A 22,725-nucleotide genomic window follows, 5' to 3' on the forward strand; every position below is an offset into this window, starting at 1 on the left:
CCCACCCTGTGACCGGCCGTCTCCACGCTCCAGAGCTCAAGCCTGGCAGAGTCTGCACCTCGTCTCAGGCAAACCCCTGGGGGCTCAGGCGCCAGACCAGAGACACTCTCATGAGAGGTGTCCTGTAGCTGGGGTCGCCACAGTTGCAGGAGCGACCTTGGGGGATCGGAGTCCGCGTTGGTCTCCACATTGTCTGGGGACGTTTGGAGCTGGGGCTTCTCTGCTTTTTCTGCAACGGATCGCAGTGGGAGGGTCAGGAGGGGCACTGAGGAGCCTCCCACCTACCCACCCAGGTAGGCCTGCTACACCTGGTATAGCGCTGGGCGTGATGCAGAAGAGCGCGTGTGCAGCGGGCAGCATCCAGTGGTGGGTGGCCACCTGCTGCAGGCCCAGGCGAGCTCGCGGGCGCAGCTGGAGCAAGCCTCGGATCAGGTCCTGGCACTCTGCGGGTGAGGACTCAAGGCTGCAGCCTCATGTGGGAGTGGCCCCCTCCCACGACCTCTCATGCCCCCAGCCCACGGCCCTCACAGCCAACAATACTGGCCACTTGGTGGGGTTGCCCCATGGAGTCTTCCCAAACGGCTAGAGGGTGTCTGTGTTTCGCACGTGGGCGGACAGGCAGAGAGAGGTGAGGCAGCCTGACCTAGGGCTAGTGCAGGGTTCAAGCTTAACGGGGCCACCAACCCCAGTTTCCCCTGTCACCACAGTCCATCTCCCAGCCTGGGCCAGGGAAGAGGCCAGGTCAGCATTACCCATGCCACGGCGCGTGTGGCCCTTCTCTGGACCTAGGTCTCTCTTGCTGCCCCCTCTCCAGGCACGGCTAGGACTTGGGAGGGACATGTGGTGGAGGTGCTCACCTGGGGACAGGCCTGGCCGGAAGGTGGGGCCGCGGCGCATCAGGTAGAGCATTCGGTGGGGCTGGCGCTCCTTGAAGGGCAGCTTCCCAGTCACCATGGCGTAGAGGATGACACCTCTGGGGGCATGGGCTTCTTAGGGACCGCCCCTCCTCCCCTGCCCCCGCCCCTTCACCCCTCCAGGGTCCTGGAGCCCCTGGGGTAGTGCTCACAGGCTCCACAGGTCAGCCTGCTCCCCGTTGTACTTCTTGCTCATGAGGATCTCTGGGGCTGTGTAGGCCACAGAGCCACAGAAGGTGCTCAGCAATGTGTTCTTGAACCCGGACTGATGGGCAAAGCCAAAGTCTGCAAGGGACATGCAGGGAGGGTGGGGCGGGTTGTTAGAGAGAGGGCTCCTGAGGGGGCTGTGGGTGACTGCAAGTGTGGCTGTGGGCAACTGTTGGGTGCAGGCCTCATCGGAGGCTTGAAGGACAAGGCAGACTGGGGTCAGAAGTCTGGAGCAAACCAGTGTAGAGGCTGGAGCCTTGGGCTTGAGCCCCAGCAAGACTGGGGTATGGGTGACCCACGGAAGTTGAAGAAGGTGATCAGAGCTGGCCCAGGCTGGGAGCCTGGTTGGGGGCTGGGCCTCAGGCTCACCACTCAGCTTTAGGCAGCCTCTGTCATCTAGCAGGATGTTCTCACACTTCAAGTCCCTGCGTGGGGAAGGGGAGGCGGGGCTGAACCTGGGCTCAGGCAGGTCTCCACGCGCTGGGCAGCGGGCTGGGTGGCACCCTCACCGGTGCACGATGCCTGAGTTGTGGCAGTGCGCCACGGCACTGACCAGTTGCCACAACAGCCTGCGGGCCTCCTCCTCCTCCAGTCCCGGGCAGCGGCGGTGAGCGGACACGGCGTTGATGTGCTCCAGCAGGTCGCCGCGGGCCGCCAGCTCCAGCACCAAGTAGGTGCGCCGGCTGTTCGCGAAGGTCTCATACAGCTGCACCTGCCGGGCCCCGCCCCTCTGCGGTCACCCCCAACCAGGGCCCCCGGGTGCACGGGGCTGGGGTCTCAGGATGGGGCCGACTCGAGCATAAGGGTCCCAGGAGGGGAAGGGGCAGGCCTGGGGTAGGTAGGAAGGGCCAGGCTGCCTGGGGTCTCTGCCCACCACGTTCAGGTGCTTGTAGGTAGCATTGAGTGATGAAATCTCACGGGGCAGGAACTTGCGGGAGAACTCCACAGGGGCCTCCGCGGTGGAGACGATCTTGATAGCTACCTGCAGGTGTGGAGGGTGGCCACTGCGAAAACCACAACCCCCCTGGGGACAGGATGTGGTAGAACAGGCCCCGTGGTCTTTGTGCATGTGGCCGAAGTTGACCAGGGCAAGGTTCGATGAGCAGCAGCCTTGCGAGGCACCGCTGACCTTCCCCCTCATCCTGTCCTGGTCACTTATGTGTTCAAGGGGTCCAGGAACTGGGAGGGATCAGACTGCCAGAGACTGGGCCTTCTGGAAGATGCGGGACTAGGAGGAAGCCAGGGCACCTGGGAGGTGCCTGGGTGGAGTTAGGACGGGGGTCACTGGGGCTAGGCTGGAGGGTGGACCATGGAGCCCCCACCCCGTGAGGAGTAGGCGAGCCTGCCTCACCATGGAGTGGTGCTTGCCCCGCAGGTCAGAGGCCAGCTTGGAGTTGTGCTGCATGCGCTCCTGCGTGGCGTAGGCCAGGTAGACTTTGGAGAAGGCCCCAGAGCCAATCTTCTTGAAGGACAGCAGGTAGCCATTGTCCCTGCATTCATGCACCTGCTCCAGAAAGGCTCTCTGGTCCAGCTTCTGCCTGCCAGCAGCCTTCATAAAAATCAGGGCTCTGTGGGAGAGCTGGGGCTACCCAGCACCCCGCAGGGCCGTGGGGAGGGGCTCTGGGAGGTTCAGCTGAGGCCTGACTTGTGTTAGAGGGATGGGGTGATGGGTTGTAGACGGACGGAGCAATGCGCTGTGGAGCGATGGGGTGATGGACTGCAGGAGGCCAGCTGAGGCCTGCAGGCCCTCAAGGCTGCAGCCAAGTTTCTGAAGCCTCTCTGGGACAGGAGCAGAGATGGGAAGGGAGGCTAACACAGCCACACACCCATGGACTGGCACGGGGTTGGACAGGCTCTGGGAAAGCAGGGGCAGATTCTAGAATGGAAGGTTCTAGAGCTGTGCCTGCATTGTGCCCTCAAAGGGGTGTCGTCCTATTCCCCAGGCGTTGCTTGTCTGAGAACATCTTGCTGGAACCAGCCCTGCCCTGTGTGAGGCCCACTCCATGGGGTGAGAACCCCAAGGCCCACAAACAGCCTTTTTTTGGTTTTGGCTATGCTGCACGGCATGAGGGATCCTAGTTCTCCAACCAGGAACTGAACTCAGACCCAGCAGTGAAAGCACAAGTCCTAACCACTGGACCGCCAGGGAATTCCCGAAGCCACCCAACCTTCCTCTGCTGAGGCCTGCTGCAGGAGGCCATTCCCCCAGAGCGCTCTACACACTTGATGACATATCCCCAAGCAAATGAAAAGCCCCGGCCCACCTCAAAGAGGTGAGCCAGCATGCCTCTCCCTTCTCCCGGCCCCTGCAGTGCTCTGTGAGCACTGTTACTTGGGGAGGAGCTGTGTTGCCTGCTGCCTACTGGTGCTGTTCAAAGCTGCAACCACCACCTCCCACAATCCTGCTTCTGTGCACACCAAAGTGCCTGTCCCGTGGTAGGCAGTCCACACCCAGGATTTCAAATGTGAACATCACCAAGTGATGCCCCCTTTACAGACGAAACAAGTAAGGGCCAAGTTCATGGTCTCTCTTCTGTGGGCTGGACAGCATAGTGTCTGTGGACTAGATTTGTCCCCACAGGATCCGTGGTGCATGCAGTACTCCCTCTGCAGGGAATGCCTTGGAAAGCCTGGAAGTGAACTGTGGAGACATTTTCTCCTCCCTGTTGGACTGTGGGTCGCTTGAGGACAAGGCTTGTGTCTGATATCCCCTGGCTCACCCACAGCCCTTGTCTGGCAAATTGCCTAGAGGATAGAAAATATGGACAGATCAGCTGGTTTGTTGCTCCATGGGGGTTAGGAAGAGAGAAACTGGGTGTTTCAAGGGGAGAGAACTTAACTTGTGATGGTTATGAAGGTGTTACATGGGCTGGAGATGCGGGGAGCCTACACCGCCTCCCTGGCTCCCCCTCATTGAAGAACACAACTGGAAGCCAGTGACTGTTGCTCAGATAGGTGACAGGCAGCGTCCCGAGTGCTCCCTGGCTCTGCTCACCCTCCTCTTTCTCTGCACCCAGGGTCATCCATCTATCTCAGAGCATTTCTGTGCTGGACTTGCTGCCAAGCCCTCGGGAGCCAGTCACAGGCACAGGCCTTTCTCACAGAGCTTACTGTTACAGAAGAGAGACTGCCCTTAATACTCTTTTTTTGAGGGGGAGGGGCCTCGCGGCATGCAGGGTGTTAGTTCCCCAACCAGGGATAGAATTCATGCCCCCTGCAGTGGAAACAGTCTTAATCACTGGATGCCCACCCAGGGAAGTCCCTGACCTTAATAATTTAATAAAAGTTGAATGATGCTGTGATCTGTGCCAGGGCAGCGTGTGTGCATGCTTGGGAGTGAAAAAGTTCAGCTGAGCTTGGGGAGGTCAGGACCAGTGGGGTGTCCTGGACCCTGGCCATGGGGGACATCGACCGAAAAGTGAGCCATCCAGGTATGAGCCTCCCTCTGGCAACTTCCATGGGCTCTGAATAACCACCCCCCTTCCTGCCTATGCAGTACCTGAGGGGTGGGAGCTCTTTCTTGGGGACCAGGCCCCATCTCCGGATCAGCATGCTGTATCAGCCGTCTACAAGAGTTCTGTCCCGCTCTCTGCATTCTATCCTTAAGACAGAAGCAGGCTGCAGCCCTTCTCTCTGTGAAAAAAGAATCCCCACATCCCTGCTGTACTGTCCAGTGACCAACCTGCCCGCATGTTTAAACTGAGGCCACTTTGCCTCCTCGCACCCCTGCCCACAGATCCCTGCGGACCCAGTGAGATGCAGACAAGTTGTTTATGCCATGCATGTACTGTTGCTGACTGGCCCTTTCTTCTCCAATCACTTTTCCTTTCCTGAGCTTCTGGAACACCACTTGCTCCTTTCATTTTGGTCTGTGGGCACACCCAGGTGATTTCAGCTTCCCGGGCTCTGTGGGGGCCAGTATGTCTGTCCAGAACCTGGGCTCCTCTCCCGGCTTCTCTCTTTCTCAGCCCCCAGCTGCAGTTCTTCACAGCACTTTGCGCAACTTATGAATCATTGACTTGCTTGTTCTCTGTCTCCCTCTCCAGATCCCAAGGTCCCAAATGCATATACTTGCTTTTTTTATTTCAATCTTTTATTAAAGACTAATAAAGGATTTTTTACTTTTTTAAATGTTTTATATTTTATTGAAGTATAGTTGATTTACAATGTTGCATTAGTTTCTGGTGTATAGCACTGTGATTAGTTATACATATATATTTATATTCTTTTCCATTACAGTTTATTAAAGCATATTGAATATACTTTCCTGTGCTATAGAGTAGGATCTTGCTGCTTATCCACTGCATATGCAATAGTTCGCATCTGTTAATCCTAAACACCCACTCAACCCCTCCCCTTTGGCAGCCTCATGTCTGTTCTCTATGTCTGTGAGTTTGTTTCTGTTTCATAAATAAGTTCATTTATGTCATATCTTAGGTTCCACATATAGTGATATCATATGGTATTTATGACTTACTTTCTGACTATCTTTCTGACTTATTTCACTTAGTATAGTAATCTCTAGGTCCATCCATGTTACTGCAAATTATGTTATTTCATTCTTTTTTATTGCTCAGTAGTATTCCATTGTACATATGTACCACATCTTTATCCATTCATCTGTCAATGGATATTTATGCTGTTTCCATGTATTGGCTATTGTAAATAGTCCTGGGAAACATGTATCTTTTTTTTTTTGTATCTTTTCAAATTATACTTTTCTCCAGATATATGCCTTAGAATGGGACTGCTGGATCATACAACTCTATTTTTAGTTTTCTGAGGAACCCCTTACTGTTTTCCATACTGGCTGCACCAATTTGCATTCCCACTAACAGTGGAGGAGAGTTCCCTTTTCTCCATACTCTCTCCAGCATTTGTTATTTGTAGACTTTTTTTTTTTTAATTTATTCATTTGGCTGACTTGGATCTTGGTTGCAGTATGTGGGATCTTCACTGTGGGCTCTGTAACTCTGCAGCATGTGGGATCTTAGTTCCCCAACCAGGGACTGAACCCGTGTTTCTTGCGTTGCAAGGCAGATCTTTAACCACCTGACCACCAGGGAAGTCCCTAGAGTTTTTAGTGATGGCTATTCTGAGTGGTGTGGTACCGTATTGAAGTTTTGATTTGTATTTCTTGGGCTTCCCTGGTGGCTCAGATGGTAAAGCGTCTGCCCACAGTGCGGGAGACCCGGGTTCGATTCCTGGGTTGGGAAGATCCCCTGGAGAAGGAAATGGCAATCCACTCCAGTACTCTTGCTTGGAAAGTTCCATGGACTGAGGAGCCTGGTAGGCTACAGTCCATGGGTCGCAAAGAGTCAGACACAACTGAGCGACTTCACTTTCACTTTTCTTTTAATAATTAGTGATGTTGAGCATCTTTTCATGTGCCTATTGGCCATCTGTATATCTTCTTTGGAGAAATGTCTGTTTAGGTCTTCTGCCCATGTTTTTTCCCCAGACTTTAAACTTTTTATTTTGTGCTAGTGTATAGCCAATTAATGTTGTGATAGTTTCAGGTGTACTCTGCATATAAGTTAAGTAAGCAGAGTGACAATATACAGCCTTGACATACTCCTTTCCCAATTTGGAACCAGTCTGTTGTTTCATGTCTGCTTCTAACGGTTGCTTCTTGACCTGCATACAGATTTCTCAGGAGGCAGGTCAGGTGGTCCGGTATTCCCATCTCTTTCAGAATTTTCCACAGTTTGTTGTGATCCACATAGTCAAAGGCTTTGCTGTAGTCAATAAAGCAGAAGTAGATGTATTTCTGGAACTCTCTTGCTTTTTCGATGATCCTATGGATTTTGGCAATTTGATCTCTGGTTCTTCTGCCTTTTCTAAATCCAGCTTGAACATCTGGAAGTTCACAGTTCACGTAGTGTTGAAGCCTAGCTTGGAGAATTCTGAGCATTAATTTGCTAGCGTGTGAGATGAGTGCAATTGTGCGGTAGTTTGAACATTCTTTGGCATTGTCTTTCTTTGGGATTGGAATGAAAACTGACCTTTTCCAGTCCTGTGGCCACTGCTGTGTTTTCCAAGTTTGCTGGCATATTGAGTGCAGCTCTTTCTCAGCATCATCTTTTAGGATTTGAAATAGCTCAACTGGAATTCCATCACCTCCACTAGCTTTGCTCATAGTGATGCTTCCTAAGGCCCACTTGACTTCACATTCCAGGATGTCTGGCTCTAGGTGAGTGATCACACCATTGTGGTTATCTGGGACATGAAGATCTTTTTTGTATAGTTCTTCTGTGTATTCTTGCCACCTCTTCTTAATATCATGTGAAATGCCGGGCTGGAGTAAGCACAAGATTGCTTAGTCCACTGGAATCAAGATTGCCGGGAGAAATATCAATAACCTCAGATATGTAGTTGACATCACCCTTATGGCCGAAAGCAAAGAACTAAAGAGTCTTTTGATGAAAATGAAAGAGGAGAGTGAAAAAGTTGGCTTAAAACTTAACATTCAGAAAACGAAGATCATGGCATCCAGTCCCATCCCTTCATGGCAAATAGATGGGGAAACAATGGAAACAATGAGAGACTTTCATTTTGGGGGGCTCCAAAATCACTCCAGATGGTGACTGCAGCCATGAAATTAAAAGACGCTTGCTCCTTGGAAGAAATGCTATGACCAACCTAGACAGCAGATTAAAAAGCAGAGACATCACTTTGCTGAAAAAGGCCAGTCTAGTCAAAGCTATGGTTTTTCCAGTAGTAATGTTTGGATGTGAGAGTTGGACTATAAAGAGAGCTGAGCACCGAAGAATCGATGCTTCTGAACTGTGGTGTTGGAGAAGACTGTTGAGAGTCCCTGGGACTGCAAGCAGATCTAAACAGTCCATCGTAAAAGAAATCAGTCCTGAATATGCATTGGAAGGACTGATGCTGAAGCTGAAACTCCAATACCTGGGCCACCTGATGGGAAGAACTGACTCATTGGAAAAGACCCTGATGCTGGGAAAGATTGAAGGCAGGAGGAGAAGGGGGCAACAGAGGATGAGATGGTTGGATGGCATCACCGACTCAATGGACATGAATTTGAGCAAGCTCCAGGAGTTGGTGATGGACAAGGAAGCCTGGCGTGCTGCAGTCCATGGGGTCACAAAGAGCCAGACATGACTGAGTGGCTGAAATGAACTGAGTTTCAGGTGACCAGAGAAGAGACTCAGCCAGATACATACATTGTCCCCCAAATCCACCTCCCATGCAGGCTGACATATAATATTGAGCAAAATTCCGTATGCTATACAACAGGTTCTTGTTGGTTATCCATTTTAAATATAGCAGTGTATACATGACCTTCCCAAAGTCCCTAACTCTCCCTTCCCCGCTGGCAACCGTAAGTTTGTTTTCTAAGTCTATGAGTCTCTTTCTGTTTTATAAGTTCATTTGTATCATTTCTTCTTAGATTCCTCATATAAGGGATGTCATACAATATTTCTCCTTCTCTGTCTGACTTACTTCACTCAGTATGACATTCTCTAGATCCATCCATGTTGCTGCAAATGGCATGATTTCATTCTTTTTAATGGTTGAGTAATATTCCACTGTATATAATGTACCATATCTTCTTTTTCCATTCCCTCTCGATGGATATTTAGGTTTCGTCCATGTCTTGGTTATTGTAAACAGTACTGCAATAAACACTAAAATATCCTTTTAGGTCATGTTTTTCTCCGGATATATGTTCAGGAGTGGGATTGCAGGGTCATATGGTAGCTCTAGTTTTAGTTTTTAAAGGAACCTCCATACTGTTCTCCATAGTGCCTTTGCCCATTTATATACATACATACATATATATATATACACACACACACACACACACACACACACACATTGAGTTCTATGACCTGTTTGTGTATTTTGGAAATAAAACTCTTGTTGGTCACATCATTTGCAAGTATTTTCTCCCATTCTTTAGGTTGTCACTTTGTTTCGTTTATGGTTTCCTTTGCTGTGCAAAACCTTGTGTTTGATTCAGTCCCCTTTGTCTAGTTTTGGTTTTACTTCTAGTGCCTCAGAAGAGTGGCCTAAGAAAACATTGGTACCACTTAGGTCTGAGAACCTTTTCCCTGTGCTCTGCTCTGGTTTTATCCGTGCCTTCACATTTTGATTCCCAGGGTCTATTGGCAGACGAGATGTGTGCCTCGTGTGTGCAGGTGTGTACCTGTGTGTAGAGGGGCCTGTGGCCCTGGGCTCTCTGGGGTATTTGTTGGGTGTCCATGTGTAAGAGATATAGGGCATGACAACTCCTGTGTGTGTCCAGGTCTAGCCCACCTGGCGTGTGTACCTGGACAGGTATGTGTTTGCAAAGGGACTGGCTTGGGTACATTGGTGCCCCAGGTATCTCAGGGTATGTGGGTCTGTGTCTGTGTGACAGGATCACCGTGGTGAGTCGGGCGGGGTCACAGAGAGGAGTGGCAAGCGGGCCGGGTCCCTCACCTACACAGTAACCTGCCGCACCCCTTGAGGCCCATAGGGCGGCCAGACTGGCGCCCAACAGTCAGATGTGGTCACAAGGCGGCCGGGGGCGGTGCCAAGCGCGAGGCGGAGTTTGCGCACTCCTGCTCTCTTGGGTTCGGGGCGGGGGGCGGGGTGCGGGGGGGTGCGGGAGAGAGAGAGACTGAGAGAGACAGAGAGAGACGGAGTGAGAGAGAGAGAGAGACATGCTTTCTCGACCAATGAGCGCAGAGATCGCTTGGGGGCGGGGCCAAGTTACCGCGCGCCGGGCCGCGGTTGGCAGAGGGCGGGCTCGTCTCGTGGCCCCGCCCACTCCGGTCAGCGGCTGCCGGGAGGGCGGCGCCCCGGCCGCGACTGCGGCGGCTCCTCAGGTAAAGGGCGGACAGGTCCCGGGGGTCAGGGCCGGCAGCGGTCACTCGGGGAGGTGCCCCTCGGGGAAGCCTAGGCCGCAGAACTTCGGGTCGCCCCCTTGGCCAGGCCGCCGCGGGAAACCGAGTCAGGGGGCGCCTCTCCAAGGTCACCAGGCGAGCGCAGGGACGGTCCCGGGCTTCGCGGGGCCGAGCCCGCCGTCTTCCCTGGGCTCAGGTGCGCCCTGCCCCGCGCGGAGCCGGATTTGCCGCGTCACAACCCGGAAGAGCGGCCTGGGAGTCCAGCCGCTCACTTTCTTCCTCGCCCAGCGTGCGGAGCGCGTTCTCCGTGCCCGGCCCCTCCCAACGTGGGACTCGGGGTGCTCGGCCCCCGTGCCTGGCCCTACCCTGAGGGGCGTTCAGTTTGTCACTTTTCGGAGGCCTGTGGTCCACCTCCTTGCTTCCCCAGGGGAAGAACGGGGGTCCTCTGTGGGAAACTCATCTTAAAACCGAGGGTCCCAAAGCGCGGGGACCATTGTATTCTTTCTGCTTTCTCTTTGGCGTGAGAGGAGGAGGCGGTCCAGAGCCGGGAGGTAATGTGTTCTCAGTCCTGAGGGTTACTGGTCATGCCCTGTAGGCGTGAAGCTGGAGAGGCTGCGGGAAATTCCGCTCTAAATCCGGGTGAGAGCTCAGAGGTGCTCGGCCACGGCTGGCCACCAGTCCCTGGACTCTTAGGCCCAATTTTGGGTTCCGGTTTTCTGTAGCGCCAACTGAGCTGCGGTGCAACCCTAGGGCCTGATAAGAGGGCTCTGTGGGCATGGCGGTTCCCATCTGCACACTTTACAGAGGTGCCCCTTTGCCAGCCCAGCGGGGTAGGGGAGGGGCGGACTGGAAAGCTCGAGGGCGATGAGGCACAAAGGGTTGTAGGGGGCAGAGGGGACTGTTGTGGCACTGTTAGCTGGAGTGGCTGTCTGCTGCGGGGCCAGGCGGGGTTGGGGTGGAGGCTGGCTTGAGGGGACCACTTTGGAAAGGGAGGTGGTAGAGGTGAAGAAGGTGAGTCACTGTAGGGTGTGGGGACGGAGGTGGAGGAACAGGAAGGGGTGATGCTACTTCTGACCTGAGAGCTAAGTGCATGATGACACAGAAGAGGCAAGTGAGGTGTGGGTCGGGGAGGGGTCAGGTGACAGTGGTGTTGGAGCTGTTGGGTTTGTGGCGATGATGGTCCAGGTGGAGATGGCCAGCAGGCCCTGGGCCCCAGGAGACCTATGTGGGAATCATCTGGTGGGACACTTGAGTGGTGCAGGATTGTGATGTGGTCACCCCTCTGATCCTGACAACCAGAGGGCCTGGGAATGCGAGTGTCAACAGGGCTTTTGGCCGCCACGACTCAAGTGAGCACGCGCCTCAGGTCTCTCTTTGTTGCCAGAGTGGAATGACAAAGTTGAGCTGTTTTGGTTACCTTGAAATCAATATCCAGGCTGATGTGCGTTGTTGTTGGTGCATCTTACTCCACCACGACTGCCTGCTGAGGGCCCCCGTAGATCAGAGGTGGAACCCTGGGGTGCTTGCTTGCTCCCTGGAGCTCATAGCTGCCGCCTATGCCTAGAGGCAGGTATCTGTGCTTAGTTCAGACCCAGGGTCCATCGAGGCACCAGTGAGCAGCCCAGATTGCGTGAGCCCTTTCTTGGAGCCGAGTTACTTGACCTTCTTGAGGCAGGCACTCCAGGAGAGTCCCTGCTATTGTTCAAGGAATGCTGGCTGCTGGGCATCTTGAGACGTGTGCTTTCCTCACGGAGCCGGAGGGCCAACCACTTCTGTGAGGTGACACCGCTGGTGTGGCTTACATTGAGAATCAGTGCTCTCCAGGAGCTGTGAGCAGTGAGCTGTGGACTGTGTTTTCCAGGTCATCTGCCCTGGTTCTTGTTGGTAACTGGAAGTTGGTTCCTGCTCTGGCTCCTGTGCTGGGAGGGAAAGACCCTGGGCCTGGTGGGGCGATCTTGTGATCCCCCCTGGGCCTCCTGACTTCCTAGTCTCCCCTCGCACACCTACCTCCAGTTCCTGTTGCCTCTGGGCTGGGAGGTATGTGACCCTCCTTGGTCTCCCATACCCCATTCTGAGCCCCATCCAGCTCAGTGAAGTGATCCTGTACCACTGTTAGGTTTGTCAGTCCATGTGGCAGTCGAAATACAAGTAGGCGTTTTTCAGGCCAGGGGCAGTACCTGGTGGGCATTTACTAAATGTCATTGACTCAATGCTGACTACTGGTGAGCATGGGGGAGGGGGCAGCTGCTTCCTCACTGGCCCACCGTGTGTCCAGTGCAGGGAGGGAAGGCCCTGATGGCTCTGCGCTGTGCCATGTGCCAGGAGCATCAGGGTGGGCAGGTGGGCAGGTGTGGAGGGGAGTGTAGGAGACAGTCCTGGTGGAGTCCCGCCCCACCGCTGACCAGCTGCTCACAGTGTGCCCCTCTAGGACCTACTTGGCCATGCAGATTGAGGAGATGGTGCCTCTAAGGTGCTTCCCATGGGAGGCAGGGGACCTCCTGGGCGCTCCCCTGTCTGTGTGCCCCCTTCTTCTGTGGCGGTTTCACCTGGCTTTGCCATCAGCACTGTGCTACAGGTCAGTCAGCTCCACAGACCTCCTGGCCTGGGGTAGAGGCCGCAGGTGGAGACCTTCGAAACCAGTCAAGTCCAGGTAATCTGTACTTACCTGGCTACCACTTTTTTCCAGTGCTTGTTTTTTCAAATCTAACCAGATCCCTGATTGACATGTGTTTTGTGTTTTGTTTTGTTTTGTTTGCCAGGAAAATCTGACTTTTTATTTCTTAAATACTGTGAAGGAAGGGGTGGGGGGGAAATGGCCCCCTGATGATGGAGGGCCATGGAGCAAAAATATGGAACGCTTCACGAATTTGCGTGTCATCCTTGCGCAGAGGCCATGCTAATCTTCTCTGTATCGTTCCAGTTTTAGTATATGTGCTGCCAAAGTGAGCACGACATACGTGTTTTTTATGACACTGTGGGCTTCTGTAGATGGGTATTGAAAGGTGGACGATCCCATCACAGAGTGCGACCATTCAGGCTTGTAGGAAACACTCCACAGGCTCTGCTGGCTGTCCCCACCTATGTGTGGCCACTGCAGGCCGCGCTACCCGACCCTCAGTCCTGCGGGGCAGTGGGGGAAAGTGGTGGTGCACGGGAATCGGAGTCCCGGGCTGCTGGTCTTCTTTGTGTCGCCTGTCTTCCTGTTTGTCTTGTTGATGTGGGTGCACTTTTGTGCATGTTAATGTTAGACAGATTAGGCTTTTGTCATACCTATAATGAATGATTTGACCCATTTTGTCTTTCATTTACTTTATGCTCTATTGAGGATGGGGTGAGGTCTGAGAGTGTACGATTGTGGGCATAGGTGTATGTATGGATGTGGTCTTGAGTTTGTGTATGCTTCTGATTTTTAGAAATTGAAAAATTTCATATAGTCCAACTGAAAGCTTTCATTAAGGTGTGTGGAGTTTTGTGTCTGGCTTAGAAAGCCCTTCCCTACTCTAAGACTTTAAGATATATCCTTGTATTTTCTACTTAGGATTACATTTACTTTTTACATGTGATGCTTATATTCATCTAACACTTATTTTGGGGTAAGGAAAGATGTAGGGAAAACTAATTTTTTCCCCTGAGTGCCTACCAAGCTGTTCCTACACTATTTGTTGGCTAATGTCCTTATTATTTAAATTTTTCCCTTTTTATTCCTTATTGGTGTTTATTTCTGGACTCTCCGTACAGTTCTGTTGATTTGTGTGCCTCTTATAACAAAGGCATAGTTTTAATTATGGCAGCATTTTAGTACATTTTAACATAACATAAAATGGACTGGAATGGGAATATTTAATTCAGATGACCATTATATCTACTACTGGGCAAGAATCCCTTCAAAGAAATGGAGTAGCCCTCATAGTCAACAAGAGTCCAAAATGCAGTACTTGGGTGCAATCTCAAAAATGACAGAATGATCTCTGTTCGTTTCCAAGGCAAACCATTCAGTATCACAGTAATCCAAGTCTGTGATCCAGCCACTAATGCCCAAGAAGCTGAAGTTGAATGGTTCTATGAAGACCTACAAGACCTTCTAGAACTAGCACCCAAAAAAGATGTCCTTTTCATCATAGGGGACTGGAATGCAAAAGTAGGAAGTCAAGAGATACCTGGAGTAACAGGCAAATTTGGCCTTGGAGTACAAAATGAAGCAGGGCAAAGGCTAACAGAGTTTTGCCAAGAGAACACACTGGTCATAGCAAACAACAATACAAGAGATGACTCTACACATGGACATCACCAGATGGTCAATACTGAAATCAGGTTGATTATATTCTTTGTAGCCAGAGATGGAGAAGCTCTATACAGTCAGCAAAAACAAGACCGGGAGCTGACTGTGGCTCAGATCATGAACTGTTTGTTGCAAAATTCAGGCTTAAATTGAAGAAAGTAGAGAAAACCACTAGACCATTCAGATATGACTTAAATCAAATGCCTTACGGTTGATTATACAGTGAAATTCAGAAAGATTCAAGGGATTAGATCTGATAGAGTGCCTGAAGAACTGTGGATGGAGGTTCATGATATTGTACAGAGGCAGGGATCAAGACCATTCCCAAAAAAAAGAAATGCAAAAAGGCAAAATGGTTGTCTGAGGAGGCCTTACAAATTGCTGAGAAAAGAAGAGAAGTGAAAGGCAAAGGAGAAAAGGAAATATAATCCCACTCTGAATGCAGAGTTCCAAAGAATAGCAGGGAGAGATGAGAAACCCTTCCTCAGCGATCAGTGCAAAGAAATAGTGGAAAATAATAGAATGGGAAAGACTAGAGATCTCTTCAAGAAAGTTAGAGATACCAAGGGAACATTTCATGCAAAGATGGGCACAATAAAGGACAGAAATGGTATGGACCTAACAGAAGCAGAAGATATTAAGAGGAGGTGGCAAGAATACAGAGAAGAACTATACAAAAAAGATCTTCATGACCCGGATAATGACGATGGTGTGATCACTCACCTAGAGCCAGATATCCTGGAGGGCAAAGTTAAGTGGGCATTAGGAAGCATCACTACAAACAAAGCTAGTGGAGGTGATGGAATTCCAGTTGAGCTATTTCACATCCTAAAAGATGATGCTGTGAAAGTGCTGCACTCAGTATGCCAGCAAATTTGGAAAATGCAGCAGTGGCCACAGGACTGGAAAAGGTCAGTTTTCATTCCAATCCCAAAGACAGGCAATGCCAAAGAATGTTCAAACTACCACACAATTGCACTCATCTCACACGCTAGCAAAGTAATACTCAAAATTCTTCAAGCCAGCCTTCAACAGTACGTGAACTGTGAACTTCCAGATGTTCAAGCATTTAGAAAAGGCAGAGGAACCAGAGATCAAACTGCCAAAATCCATAGGATCATCGAAAAAGCAAGAGAGTTCCAGAAATACATCTACTTTTGCTTTATTGACTACAGCAAAGCCTTTGACTATGTGGATCACAACAAACTGTGGAAAATTCTGAAAGAATGGGAATACCAGACTACCTGACCTGCCTCCTGAGAAATCTGTATGCAGGTCAAGAAGCAACAGTTAGAAGCAGACATGAAACAACAGACTGGTTCCAAATTGGGAAAGGAGTATGTCAAGGCTGTATATTGTCACTCTGCTTATTTAACTTATGTGCAGAATACATTGTGCAAAATGCCAGGCTGGATGAAGCACAAGCTGGAATCAGGATTGCTGGGAGAAATATCAATAACCTCAGATAATACAGATGACACCACCCTTATGGCAGAAAACGATGAAGAACTGAAGAGCCTTTTGATGAAAGTGAAAGAGGAGAGTGAAAAAGTTGGCTTAAAACTCAGCATTCAAAAAATGAAGATCATGGCATCCTGTCCCATCACTTCATGGCAAATAATTAGGGAAACAATGCAGACACTGACAGACTTTATTTTCTTGGGCTCCAAAATCACTGCAGATGGTGACTGCAGCCATGAAATTAAAAGACGCTTGCTCCTTGGAAGAAATGCTGTGACCAGCCTAGACAGCATATTAAAAAGCAGAGACATTACTTTGCTGACAAAGGCGGGTCTAATCACAGCTGTGGTTTTTCCAGTAGTCATGTATGGATGTGAGAGTTGGACTATAAAGAAGGCTGAGCACCGAAGAATTGATGCTTTTGAACTGTGGTGTTGGAGAAGACTCTTGAGAGTCCCTTGGACAGCAGGGAGGTCAAACCAGTGCATCCTAAAGGAAATCAGTAATGAATATTCATTGGAAGGATTGATACTGAAGCTGAAGCTCCAATAGTTTGGCCACCTGATTCGAAGAACTGAATTAGAAAGACCCTGATGCTGGGAAAGATTGAAGGCAGGAAGAGAAGGGGACGACAGTGGATGAGATGTTTGGATGGCATCACTGACTTGATGGACATGAGTTTGAACAAGCTCTGGGAGTTGGTGATGGACATGGAAGCCTGGTATGCTGCAGTCCATGGGGTTGCAAGGACTTGGACACGACTGAGCGAATGAACTGAACTGAACATAACAGGACAAATCCCACTGTTCACAGACTTTTTAGAATTTAGTTTGCTACTGTTGTATGTTGATTCTTCCATACGAATTTGGAACCATTTTATCAAGTGGAACCCTCCAGTATCCTGATTCACATTTTTATAGATGAAAGAAAATTGACAGTTTTATAATATTGAGTCTTACATGAGAATTTTGAGTCTTTTCCTTCAATGAACAGTGTTTTGTTTGTTTTTTGAAATTGTGTATATGCTAAGAATATAAGCCAAAGCTTTCTCTGTGTACACGATGGGCTGAAGGCAGATCAACATGCACATCTGCTGTTCAGAAAGGATGCCACCATCCGTGTAGGAGCCAGGGCTGGGGGAACCCTGGGTCACCCACTAGAGGGGTGACAGTGTCCTGGGGAGGTAAATGATTGACCTCTAAGGAATGAATGTGTTCTGTGGGGTGAAGAGGACAGGGTGGGGTGCTTGTAGGGATCAGCAGAAGCAGAGGTACAAGAGCCCAAGTGCTGGCCCAGGGCATTCAGGATGCCTGCAGCATGAGGGATGAGAGAGGAGCAGAGAGGGACTTGGGTCTGGGTTGCAGAAGTCTTTGTCGAAGGTGTTGCTTTGATTCTGTGAACAGCAGTGAAGACCGCTGAGCAGTGGTGTGGCATGATACGACCTGTGTTTGATGAAGACCAGCACTCTCAGGGTGGAGGAAGTGGCCAAGGCAACGTTAGGAGAGGCAGTCATCAGAGATGGGCTCTCAGAGCGGGAGCAGGGCACCTGCTGCCCAATATGAAGGGTTGTAGCAGGGTGAGGAGGGGGTTGGCTAATGTTGATCACAGTATGCCTGTCACTGAGTGGTGTGAAGTGTGTCTGCTCCCAAGTGGTGTGGTGTGTGCCATATAACTCTTGAAGTCACGTAGTATGGGTTCTCCATTTTTTTTTTTTTTCCAGAGTTATCTTGGCTATTTTAGGTCCTCTGCATTTCCATATGAATTTTAGAATTAGTCTGTCAGTTTCTACAAAAAAACATGCTGGGATTTTGATTGGGAATGCATTCAATCTGTAGATCCATTTGCAAAGAATTGATTTCCTGTACAGTATTTCTCTCCATTTATTTAAGTTTTCTTTTGTATCTCAGCAGTGTTTGATAGTTTTACTGCATTGTCCATCTTTTGTCAATTTTGTCCCTAAATATTTCATATAATTTTTGCTCAGTGGCAGATGTTGTGGCTTTTTCAATTTTTGATTGTTTATTGTTAGTATATGGAAATACATTTGATTTTTTAATATTAATTTTTTAAAAAAATTTAATAGTAACTTTATATTTTGTGATCTTGCTAGATGACTTATTGATCTGGTTCCAACTATAGATTCTGTAGCATTTTCTGCATAGATGATCACATCACCTGTGAATAAAAATAGTTTTACTTCTTTTTCAGTTTGGATGTCTTATTTTTTTTTTCTTGCCTTATCACACAGACTAAAACCTCCAGCTGATAGTGAATAGAACTAGTGAGAGCAGGCATCCTTGCCTTGTTCCCCATCCTGTAGAGATAGCATTTAGTCTTTTACTGTTAAGTATAATGTTCCTATAGATTTCCCTTTGGTGCTCTTTATCAGATTGTGGAAGTTTTCTTCTGTTCCTGTTTGTTGATAATTTTTATTATAAGTGGATGTTGGATTGTGACAAATGCTTTTTCTGCATTTGTTGAGATGATTATATGGTTTTTATTTTTTGGTCTGTTATTTAACTCCAGTGGCTGGAGTTAAAAATACCCAACCAACCTTGCATTCATGGAATGACCCAATTTGGTCATGAGGTATTATCGTTTTTACATGTTGTTGGATATGATTTGATAAAATATTGTTAAGAAATTTTGCATCTATGAAGGATATTGATTTATAGTTTTCATTGTTTGTAATATCTGTGTCTAGTTTTGCTATCAGAGTAATGCTAACCTCAGAGAATCAGTTGGTAAGTGCTTTTTAGGTTCAGTTTTTCTGGAAGAATCTGTGTAGTGTTGGAATTGTTTCTTCCTTAAATGTTTGATAGAATTCCCCAGGGAAGTCATCTAGGGCTAGAGTTTTCTCTGTGTGAAGGCTTTTAACTACAACTTCAATTCTTTTTTAAATACAGGTCTATTTTTTTCTTTCTTTTCCTTTTTCTTTTTTTTTTTTTTTTGACTGTGCCACATGGTATGGGGTATCTTAGTTCCCTGACCAGGAATCAAACATGTGGACCCTGCCGTGGAAGTGTGGAGTCTTAACCACTGGACCACCAGAGAAGTCATAGATTATCTATTTTTTCCTTTTTTTAAGTTTATTTATTTTTAATCTATTTTTTCTTGAGTGAGCTTTGATAGTTTGTGTTTCAAGGAATTTGTCTTTTTCTTTTGTTTTTTGATTGTAATAATTTTTTATTGAGGTATAATTGACTTGTCTGTTTCATTTAAATTGTCCAGTTTACCTTTGACAAATTAGATATAGTATCTAAAGATATAAATAAAGATCTAAAGATATATATAAACATAAATATATCTAAAGATATATTATCTAAAGATTATTATCCTTTTAATATCTGTAGAGTCTGTTTGTTCTCATTCTTAAGATGGGTAATTTGTGTTGTCCGTCTTTTTCCTGATCAGTCAGGCAGGATGGTTATCAAATTTATTGATCTTCTTAAATAACTAGCCTTTGGCACTTTGATTTTTTTTTTCATTTAGTTTTATTAGTTGGAGGCTAATTACTTTACAATATTGTAGTGATTTTTTTTAAATTTCTTTGTGTACTGATTGTACTCATTTCACACGCTAGCAAAGTAATGCTCAAAATTCTCCAAGCGGGGCTTCAGCGGTACGTGAACCAAAAACTTCCACATGTTCAAGCTGGATTTAGAAAAGGCAGAGAAACTGGAGATCAGATTGCCAACATCCATTGGAAGAAAAAGCAAGAGAATTCCAGAAAAATACCTACTTCTGCTTCATTTACTACACCAAAGCCTTTGACTGTATGGATCACAATAAACTGTGGAACATTCTTAAAGAGATGGGACTATCAGACCACCTTACCGGCCTCCTGAGAAACCTGTATGCAGGTCAAAAAACAACAGTTAGGACTGGACATGGATCAATGGACTGGTTCCAAATTAGAAAAGGAGTACATCAAGGCTTTATTTTGTCACTCTGCTTATTTAACTTCTATGCAGAGTACATCATGCAAGATGCTGGGCTGGATGAAACAGAAGCTGGAATCAAGATTGCTGGGAGAAATATCAATAACCTCAGATATACAGATGACACCACCCTTATGGCAGAAAGCAAAGAGGAACTAAAGAGCTTCTTGATGAAAGTGAAAGAGGAGAGTGAAAAAGTTGGCTTAAAGCTCAACATTCAGAAAACAAATGGCATCGGGTCCCATCACTTCATGGCAAATAGATGGGGAAACAATAGAAACTGACAGGTTATTTTCTTGGGCTCCAAAATCACTGCAGATGGTGACTGCAGCCATGAAATTAAAAGACGCTTGCTCCTTGGAAGAAAAGTTATGACCAACCTAGACAGCATACTAAAAAGCAGAGATATTACTTTGTGAACAAATTTGCGAATAGTCCCAGCTATGGTTTTTCCAGTAGTCATGTATGGATGTGAGAGTTGGACCATAAAGCAAATCAAGTCCTGAAGGACTGATGCTTTTGAACTGTGGTGTTGGAGAAAATTCTTAAGAGTCCCTTGGACTGCAAGGAGATCAAACCAGTCCATCGTAAAGAAAATCAATTCTGAATATTCATTGGAAGGACTGATGCTAAAGCTGAAACTCCAATACTTTGGCCACCTGATGTGAAGAGCTGACTCATTAGAAAAGACCCTGATTCTGGGAAAGATTGAAGGCAGGAGGAGAGGGGGATGACAGAGGATGAGATGTTTGGATGGCTTCACTGACTCGATGGTTATGAGTTTGAGCAAGCTCTGGGAGATGGTGAAGGACAGGGAAGCCTGGTATGGTGAAGGACAGGGAAGCCTGGTATGGTGAAGGACAGGGAAGCCTGGTATGCTGCAGTCCATGGGGATGCAAAGAGTTGGACACAGCTGAATGACCAAACAACAAAAATAATAGGCAAGTCCAGCAAACAAAGGAGAGGAAGTTACTTTGCAGAGAAAAGGAGGGGTTGCTCTGAAGGAAAGTCTATGGGAGGGAAAGGGTGTTTAGGATGGTGGTCGCTTCCCACTCTCTGAGCTGAGGTTTCCATCTGCTAGGTTTGTGGCCTGTCCCAAAGCAGAGGTGTCTTCCTGCTGGGAATGCAAGTCATGGCTCCTTTTGTTGGCTTTATGATTCACTTGGAGGGGTGTGTGAGTGATCGCCCTCTCTGGCTTCCCCTACTAAATGAGGTTGCTGTTGTTCAGATCCACAATGTCATTCTTTTCTAATACAACCACTTAGTGCTATTTATTTCCCACACATTTTTTTATTGTTTAAATTTCTCCCACACATTTTGATATGTGTTCATTTTCATTCACTTTAAAATGCTTTCTAATTTCATTTTTTGCATTTATTTTTTTGACTCATGAATTATTTTAAAGCATATTAAGTAGTTGATAAATACTCAGATTTCTCAGATAGCTTTCTTTTATTGATTTCAAATCTAATCCCATGTGGTCAGAGAACAGGGGCTTTCCAGTGGTAAAGAACTTGCTAGCCAATACAGGAGACTTAGGAAACGCAGGTTTGATCTCTGGGTGGGAAGATCCCCTGGAGGAAGGCATGGCAACCCACTCTGGTATTTTTGCCTGGAGAATCTCATGGACAGAGGAGCCTGGCAGACTACTGTCCTTAGAATCACAAATAGCTAGACAGGACTGAATGACCTAGCAGCACAGAAAACAGTTTGTAAGACTTGAATACTGTTAGATTTATTGAGACTTGTTTTATTGCTCAGAACATAGCCAGTCTTGGTAAATGTTTCATGAGCTTTTTGAAGAAATATATATTCTTCTGTTAATGAATGGAATGTTATAAAAATACTGCTTGAACCAAGTTGATTGATGGTATTGTTCAAGTCTTCTGTACCTGCAGTGATTTTCTGTACACTTATTACAACAATTACAAATAGAGGGCTGTTGGAATTTCTGTTGTATTTTGTATTTGTTTATTTCTCCTTGAATTTTTTTAGTTTTGACTTTGTGTATTTTAAAGCTCTGTTATTAGGTGCGTAATAAATGTTTAAAATTGTTATGTCTCTGCTAAGAAAATAGAGTCCTTGAAGTCAAGCTGACTCTGCTTTTAGTCTCCTAAATGAAAAGGTAGATAGAACAGGTCTTGTTTGCAAAATGAATTCAAGACCTACTTATCTACCAACAGCAATGATACAGTTTCCATTGTCTCACTGTAGAAAATAGGAGTAGTGAATACAGAGATGAGTAAGGGTGAAGAAAGACTTAGGGAACCCATGAGGATCTTACTCTAGTTGACAGGAAAGTGATTACCACCTGGAGAAGTTGATTAGGAAAGTGGAGGAGAGGACCTTTCCTGTAGTAGAGGTTTCAGAGGGTCCAGGACAGCTTCTGGTGGCCAAGCCTTCTTGTAGGGAGACCAGCATAGTCTCATTTGCAGAGTGCTGTGTCATGGTGAATCATTCTGGGCAGCTGCCAGTGCACACGAGATCCCACCCATGACAAGGTCATGAGGGAGAAAACCTAACGGGCAAGGCGGATCAGGTTTTCAGGGGTTTCAAAAAGGCTAGCTCACGAGATCCCACCCATGACAAGGCCATGAGGAGAAAACCTGACAGGCAAGGCGGATCAGGTTTTCAGGGATTCCGAAAAGCTGCCCCTGGCACTCACCTTAAAGATGATATCTGTCTTTCTGATGCTTGCTTCAATAGACTACTCCCTAATTTCTGTGACACAGGCAGAAGGCCTTCCCCGATCTCTTCCCAAATAAGAATCAATTTAGAACTTTAATCAATAAGTTTCCCAGGTGGTGGTATTTTATGAGATTATCCAGGGTGAAAGGAGTGTTTTAATTTAAACTCCTTTGCGGTATTTTAGTTTGTTTGGCAAATGCCTTTATGTCCTTGGTACTAATATGCATGATTGCTTATAATACCCTAATCATAAAATAGCATAAAGAACCTGATTATATAAAAGCCGTAATAGACATAGAGCATTTTTGAGGGGTGAAGGAGTCCTATTAGAAAACATAAGAAAAATTATTCTAAAGGTGGTTATTGAGTTGACATTTGCT

The 22,725-nt window shown here is 47.6% G+C and overlaps 2 protein-coding genes and 2 non-coding genes across 10 annotated transcripts in view; 2 read left to right on the top strand and 2 right to left on the bottom strand.

Annotated features, from left to right (window-relative positions):
- Positions 1 to 108: 108 nt before the first annotated feature.
- On the bottom strand, positions 109 to 1,212 carry LOC122451506 (testis-specific serine/threonine-protein kinase 5-like). Its single transcript, XM_043484489.1, has 3 exons — positions 1,067 to 1,212; positions 858 to 973; positions 109 to 443 (listed from the first exon to the last, which is right to left on the bottom strand). Exons 1-3 carry the CDS (start codon positions 1,210 to 1,212, stop codon positions 109 to 111), a joined length of 597 nt encoding a protein of 198 aa, XP_043340424.1.
- Positions 1,213 to 9,832: 8,620 nt separating this feature from the next.
- The window catches only part of MROH1 (maestro heat like repeat family member 1), a 51,878-nt gene continuing 38,985 nt past the window's right edge, over positions 9,833 to 22,725 (top strand). For 4 of the 7 annotated variants that reach the window (XM_043484224.1, XM_043484230.1, XM_043484228.1 and 1 more), the window contains exon 1: positions 9,833 to 9,958. The gene's annotated coding sequence lies outside the window, so the exon portion shown is untranslated. Of the gene's footprint in view, positions 9,959 to 10,282; positions 10,528 to 22,725 lie in introns of those variants that run through there. The other 3 variants (XM_043484227.1, XM_043484226.1, XM_043484225.1) reach the window with 3 other exon arrangements.
- LOC122451576 lies at positions 12,820 to 12,926 on the bottom strand. The gene has a single exon (XR_006272470.1). It is a non-coding gene; the product is annotated as a U6 spliceosomal RNA (small nuclear RNA).
- Positions 21,720 to 21,842, top strand: LOC122451547. The gene has a single exon (XR_006272445.1).

The sequence above is a fragment of the Cervus canadensis genome, chromosome 12, assembly GCF_019320065.1.
Source record: "Cervus canadensis isolate Bull #8, Minnesota chromosome 12, ASM1932006v1, whole genome shotgun sequence".
Taxonomy (NCBI): domain Eukaryota; kingdom Metazoa; phylum Chordata; class Mammalia; order Artiodactyla; family Cervidae; genus Cervus; species Cervus canadensis.